At 54.9% G+C, this 7,037-nt stretch overlaps 1 protein-coding gene across 1 annotated transcript; it reads right to left on the reverse strand.

Moving 5' to 3' along the window:
• Nucleotides 1-1,104: 1,104 nt before the first annotated feature.
• LOC138765279 (collagen alpha-1(I) chain-like) lies at nucleotides 1,105-3,849 on the reverse strand. The gene has a single exon (XM_069942329.1). It carries the CDS (start codon nucleotides 3,847-3,849, stop codon nucleotides 1,105-1,107), a length of 2,745 nt encoding a protein of 914 aa, XP_069798430.1.
• Between the last annotated feature and the right edge of the window lie 3,188 nt (nucleotides 3,850-7,037).

Raw genomic sequence — 7,037 nt, forward strand, 5'->3', positions numbered from 1 at the left:
AACAATGGTTAATTTTTCCCAAGTGAGATGATTCAAGTATGATTAGTTTCTTCTATAAAGCAAAATGTATTAGCTGTCAGGGTCTTAAAGCATCCCTCCGTTTCTAATGAAGAAACAAGCAAAATTGAGGAACTGCTATGGGGGCTGGCCCAAGGGATAATGACAATATTGATATATACACACAAGTTTAATGTACATAATACAATGCTTACTTCCTGCAGCTGAGCATCAACTATAACAGTATACATTAAATTACCCCAGTACAGAAAGTGATACAAGTATTGATAGACAAATAAGTATTCACAGCAGAAGCTAATGCAAGAAAAAAAACCCATAGATTTTCAATAGTGCAGACAGATCTTTTCGTGGTTCCAGATTAGTTTATAATTAAGATAGAAAGGGGAGGTTCAAAAGACTGATAGCCATTTGATTAAAAACTGGTTTTGGACCTAGAAGAGCTAGACTTCAGGATTATTTTAAAAAAAACTTTCTTCCCAGAGTTAACAGTGCAAAGAGGTTGTGATCAGGGTGATGGGGATCCTTCATGATGTTGGCTCACTTTTTGAGACAGCACCTCACACAGATGTCTGCAATTGTTTGGAGGTCAAAGCTTGTGATGGACAGTAAAATACAAAAGTCTGTGGTTGAAGTGATTGAAGTAAAGACAAAGCTAGAGAAACTCAACAGGTCAAACAGTATTTGACCTGCTGAGTTTCTCCAGCATTGAGTTTTTACAGTGATGGACTCTGTTTGCTGCATTCTGTAGCCTTCTGCATTCCAGGGCAGCAGCAGGGACCTCAGACTCTACAATTATATAGATCAAGCCAGGATGTGATGCAACTAGGCTGGATTCTTCCCAGAATGCACCTGCAGAAGTTTGATAAAGGATTTTACAGCATGCCAAATCTTCTCAGACTTGTTCGAAAGTAGATCTCGTATATTTCAGCACAAAGTAGAGTCTTGAAACCCTCAAAAAGTACTTTTTTAAAAAATAAATAAATAAACAGACAGAGGCCTACTTACACGGCAGATTTAAAAAAAATAGACCTTAAATTCAACTCAAAAAACTGACGACTCAAAGAATCTACCCACTGCCGCCATAACCTACCCAGTCATTTTACAATTATCCTCGCTCCTGCCAGGCATCCAAGGACCCCGCTCCGGCCCAGTCGACCAGGGGTCCCCGCTCCGGCCCAGTCGACCAGGGGTCCCCGCTCCGGCCCAGTCGACCAGGGGTCCCCGCTCCGGCCCAGTCGACCAGGGGTCCCCGCTCCGGCCCAGTCGACCAGGGGTCCCCGCTCCGGCCCAGTCGACCAGGGGTCCCCGCTCCGGCCCAGTCGACCAGGGGTCCCCGCTCCGGCCCAGTCGACCAGGGGTCCCCGCTCCGGCCCAGTCGACCAGGGGTCCCCGCTCCGGCCCAGTCGACCAGGGGTCCCCGCTCCGGCCCAGTCGACCAGGGGTCCCCGCTCCGGCCCAGTCGACCAGGGGTCCCCGCTCCGGCCCAGTCGACCAGGGGTCCCCGCTCCGGCCCAGTCGACCAGGGGTCCCCGCTCCGGCCCAGTCGACCAGGGGTCCCCGCTCCGGCCCAGTCGACCAGGGGTCCCCGCTCCGGCCCAGTCGACCAGGGGTCCCCGCTCCGGCCCAGTCGACCAGGGGTCCCCGCTCCGGCCCAGTCGACCAGGGGTCCCCGCTCCGGCCCAGTCGACCAGGGGTCCCCGCTCCGGCCCAGTCGACCAGGGGTCCCCGCTCCGGCCCAGTCGACCAGGGGTCCCCGCTCCGGCCCAGTCGACCAGGGGTCCCCGCTCCGGCCCAGTCGACCAGGGGTCCCCGCTCCGGCCCAGTCGACCAGGGGTCCCCGCTCCGGCCCAGTCGACCAGGGGTCCCCGCTCCGGCCCAGTCGACCAGGGGTCCCCGCTCCGGCCCAGTCGACCAGGGGTCCCCGCTCCGGCCCAGTCGACCAGGGGTCCCCGCTCCGGCCCAGTCGACCAGGGGTCCCCGCTCCGGCCCAGTCGACCAGGGGTCCCCGCTCCGGCCCAGTCGACCAGGGGTCCCCGCTCCGGCCCAGTCGACCAGGGGTCCCCGCTCCGGCCCAGTCGACCAGGGGTCCCCGCTCCGGCCCAGTCGACCAGGGGTCCCCGCTCCGGCCCAGTCGACCAGGGGTCCCCGCTCCGGCCCAGTCGACCAGGGGTCCCCGCTCCGGCCCAGTCGACCAGGGGTCCCCGCTCCGGCCCAGTCGACCAGGGGTCCCCGCTCCGGCCCAGTCGACCAGGGGTCCCCGCTCCGGCCCAGTCGACCAGGGGTCCCCGCTCCGGCCCAGTCGACCAGGGGTCCCCGCTCCGGCCCAGTCGACCAGGGGTCCCCGCTCCGGCCCAGTCGACCAGGGGTCCCCGCTCCGGCCCAGTCGACCAGGGGTCCCCGCTCCGGCCCAGTCGACCAGGGGTCCCCGCTCCGGCCCAGTCGACCAGGGGTCCCCGCTCCGGCCCAGTCGACCAGGGGTCCCCGCTCCGGCCCAGTCGACCAGGGGTCCCCGCTCCGGCCCAGTCGACCAGGGGTCCCCGCTCCGGCCCAGTCGACCAGGGGTCCCCGCTCCGGCCCAGTCGACCAGGGGTCCCCGCTCCGGCCCAGTCGACCAGGGGTCCCCGCTCCGGCCCAGTCGACCAGGGGTCCCCGCTCCGGCCCAGTCGACCAGGGGTCCCCGCTCCGGCCCAGTCGACCAGGGGTCCCCGCTCCGGCCCAGTCGACCAGGGGTCCCCGCTCCGGCCCAGTCGACCAGGGGTCCCCGCTCCGGCCCAGTCGACCAGGGGTCCCCGCTCCGGCCCAGTCGACCAGGGGTCCCCGCTCCGGCCCAGTCGACCAGGGGTCCCCGCTCCGGCCCAGTCGACCAGGGGTCCCCGCTCCGGCCCAGTCGACCAGGGGTCCCCGCTCCGGCCCAGTCGACCAGGGGTCCCCGCTCCGGCCCAGTCGACCAGGGGTCCCCGCTCCGGCCCAGTCGACCAGGGGTCCCCGCTCCGGCCCAGTCGACCAGGGGTCCCCGCTCCGGCCCAGTCGACCAGGGGTCCCCGCTCCGGCCCAGTCGACCAGGGGTCCCCGCTCCGGCCCAGTCGACCAGGGGTCCCCGCTCCGGCCCAGTCGACCAGGGGTCCCCGCTCCGGCCCAGTCGACCAGGGGTCCCCGCTCCGGCCCAGTCGACCAGGGGTCCCCGCTCCGGCCCAGTCGACCAGGGGTCCCCGCTCCGGCCCAGTCGACCAGGGGTCCCCGCTCCGGCCCAGTCGACCAGGGGTCCCCGCTCCGGCCCAGTCGACCAGGGGTCCCCGCTCCGGCCCAGTCGACCAGGGGTCCCCGCTCCGGCCCAGTCGACCAGGGGTCCCCGCTCCGGCCCAGTCGACCAGGGGTCCCCGCTCCGGCCCAGTCGACCAGGGGTCCCCGCTCCGGCCCAGTCGACCAGGGGTCCCCGCTCCGGCCCAGTCGACCAGGGGTCCCCGCTCCGGCCCAGTCGACCAGGGGTCCCCGCTCCGGCCCAGTCGACCAGGGGTCCCCGCTCCGGCCCAGTCGACCAGGGGTCCCCGCTCCGGCCCAGTCGACCAGGGGTCCCCGCTCCGGCCCAGTCGACCAGGGGTCCCCGCTCCGGCCCAGTCGACCAGGGGTCCCCGCTCCGGCCCAGTCGACCAGGGGTCCCCGCTCCGGCCCAGGAGCTGGTGCATGGTCATAGTTCCTGTACCGTACACACTTGGGCAGCAAGGGGACTTCTTCAATGCAGATGGTACCATACTCAACATTGAGAATGTAGTTGCCGTTGCAGATTCCAGTTACAGCCGATGCTGAAGACTTGGACTCAGCCCCATTCGGCATCTCCCCAGCCAGAAACAAAGGTTTTTTTTTTAAAAAAAATCTTGCTTAATTTACACATTTGTTACTTGGCTAATGGGGTGTTGTAACACAGTTCGGGCTGTTGCTGGGAGGCTTGGACATCAGTCTCCAGCACATTCCTTGCAGAAAATGGGGGTGGGGGGGTCGGGTTCCATTTTTACACACGATATATGATAAAAGCATGAAAATGAGGCTGAAAATGGGGACCCAACTTATCTGAAGGTCAAATTATACATCAAAATATATGCTATATAGGCTCCCAGGAACTTGAAGGTATTAACTCTCTCCACCACTGTGCTATCAATGAAGACGGCTCTGTGGTCCCTCAGTCTCCCTTCTAAAAATCTGAAATAAACTCCTCAATTTTATTGATGTTGAGAGCAAGATTGCTGTTCCAGTACTACCCAACCAGATTCATGATCTCCACCCTGCATTCTGACTCCATTTCATCTCATTTGGCCAACAATGGTGATGTCATTCAACAAATTTACAGAGTGCTCATGATGGCTCGCAATTATGAATGTATACAGAAAGGAGCAGGGGACAAAGTAGACAGCCTTGAGATTCCACCCCAGTGTTAATGGTCTGCACAGTAGAGGCCTTTCAGCCCTCAAAGCTGTGCTGACCCACCTTAAATAAATAAACAATTCCTACCTCATAATCCTGTATTCTTCTTTCATCCACATTCCCCTAATGTTTTAGCATTCACCACCACCCCCGGCAAGGTATTTCAGTTACTTACAACTCAGTGTAAAAAAAAACTTAACGCTGATGTCTCTCCTAAACTTCGCTCCCTTCACTTTGTACACATGTACTTTGGTGTTTGCTACTCCTGCCCTTGGAAAAATGCACCTTCTACTTTATCAATGTCTCTCAAAATCTTGTAGACTCTATCTCCTTTCATTCTTCTTCACTTCAAATAAAAATGTCTCAGCTCTGCTAACCTTGCCTCACAAAACTGATTTTCCAATTCAGGCAACATCTTGGTAAATCTCCTTTGCACGCTCTCCAAAGCTTCCACATCCTTCTTCTAATGTGGTGACCAGAAATGAAGACAATCCTCTTAAATGTGGTCTCACAAGAGGTTGTAAAGTTGCAACACAACCTCTTGACTCTTAAACTCCCTACTATTGAAGCCCAGCATCCCATAGGCCTTCTTAACTATCCCAACAACCCATATGGCAACTTCGAGAGAGGTATGGATTTGGACCTCAAGGTCCCGCTGTTCCTCCACAATTATAAGTATATGACCACTAACCTTGAAGTAAGGCTTCTGGTTTGACCTTCTAAAATGTATCACCTGATTCTTATCTGGATTGAACTCCATCTGCCACTTTTCTGCCCATCTCTGCATCCTGCCTATATTCTTTTATAACCTATTTCAACCTTCAGCTCTATCCACAACTCCTCCATCCTATGCATCATCTTCAAATTTACTGACCCTTCCTTCTGCTTTTTCATCTAGGTAATTATTAAAAATCAAAGAGCAGGGGTCCCAGAACTATTTACTGACCTACAGGAAGAATACTTTCTGACCACTACTACTTTGTGCTTTCTACATGCAAACCATTTTTTAAATTCATACAGGCAAAATTCCATAAATCCCATGCCTCATAACTTTCTGAATGAGTGTCTCATGGGGACCTTGTCAAAAGCCTTACTGAAATCCATATCGACCACATCAACCACCTTCATCAATTTCTTTTGCTACCTCCTCAAAAATACTCAATTAGGCTCACGATGCGTGACCTTCCCTTCACAAAGCCATGCTGACTATCCCTGAAAAGACTACTTCTCTAAATGCACATAAATCCTGTCCTTAAGAATCCGCTCCAATAATGTGCACACCACTGACGTTAAACTCACCAGTGTATATTGCCCAGGATTCTCTCTATTACCATTTGCAAGCAAGGGGACCACATTTGCCATTCTCTAATTTTCTGGCTCCTCCCATGGCCAAGGAGGGTGCAAAGATCATAGCCAGTGCCCAAGCTACCTCTTCCCTTCTTTCCCACAGCAACCTTGGGCATAATCACAACTAGCTTTGGAGACATCAATCTTAATATATTTAAGAGGATCCAGCGCTTAATTTTTCCTAATCTCAACATGGTCCAGCACACAAGCTTGTTCTATTCTGAGCTAACCTTGATCAAGGTCCTTTTCCCTGTATTCATTTAGGGCCTCCCCAATTTCTGCTGCCAGACACATATTGCCTCCTTTATCCTTAAGTTGCCCTACTTTCACTCTCATGATCCTTCTATTCTTCACATACATATAGAACACATTGGGGTTTTCTTTTATCCTTATTGCCAAGGTTTCATGCCCCTTTGAACTCCTTTAAGTCCTTTAAGATCCTTCCTGGCTTTCACAGATTTTTCATGAGCATTTCCTGTTTTTTGCTTTCTAAATCTTACGTATGTTTCCTTCTTCATCTTAACTGGCTGTCTCACCTGTTTTATCAACCATGGTTCCCTTTTCTGACCATCTTTTCCCTGTCCCAGTGGAACAAATCTATCCTGAGAGGTCCCTAAACATCCTCCACATTACTTCTCTGCTTTCTCCCACGAACTTCTGTTCCCAATTTTCTCTCCCTAGTTTCTGCCTCTTCTCATCATAATTAGGCTTTCCTCCATATAACCATATAACTATATACAGCACAGAACAGGCCAGTTTGGCCCCACTAGTCCATGCTGGAACAAATCCCCACCCTCCTAGTCCCACTGACCAATTAAACACTTTCCCATTTTGTCTGCTTCTATCCTTGTTCATAGCTATGCTAAAGCTCAGGGACTTGTGGTCACTATCACCAAAATGCTCCCCCACCGAGAGGTCTTGCCTGACCATATCCAGTATGACCTCTCCTCTAGTTGGCGTGTCCACATGCTGTGTCAGGAATCCTTTTTGGACACACCAGACAAATTCTGCTCCATCAATCCCTCCTTCTCTTGCTCTCTTACTGCAAGGGATGCCAGGCAACACTTTGTCTGCCTTATTATATAACTATTTACAGCATAGAAACAGGCCAGATCGGCCCTACTAGTCTGTGCCAAACATCTTCTCCCATTAGTCCCACTGACCCGCATTTGGCCCATAACCCTCCACTCCTTCCCCATCCATATACCTATCCATCCTACCCTTGAATATTAACATCGATCTCACTTCTACTACCT

This window comes from Narcine bancroftii, chromosome 5, assembly GCF_036971445.1.
Source record: "Narcine bancroftii isolate sNarBan1 chromosome 5, sNarBan1.hap1, whole genome shotgun sequence".
NCBI lineage: Eukaryota > Metazoa > Chordata > Chondrichthyes > Torpediniformes > Narcinidae > Narcine > Narcine bancroftii.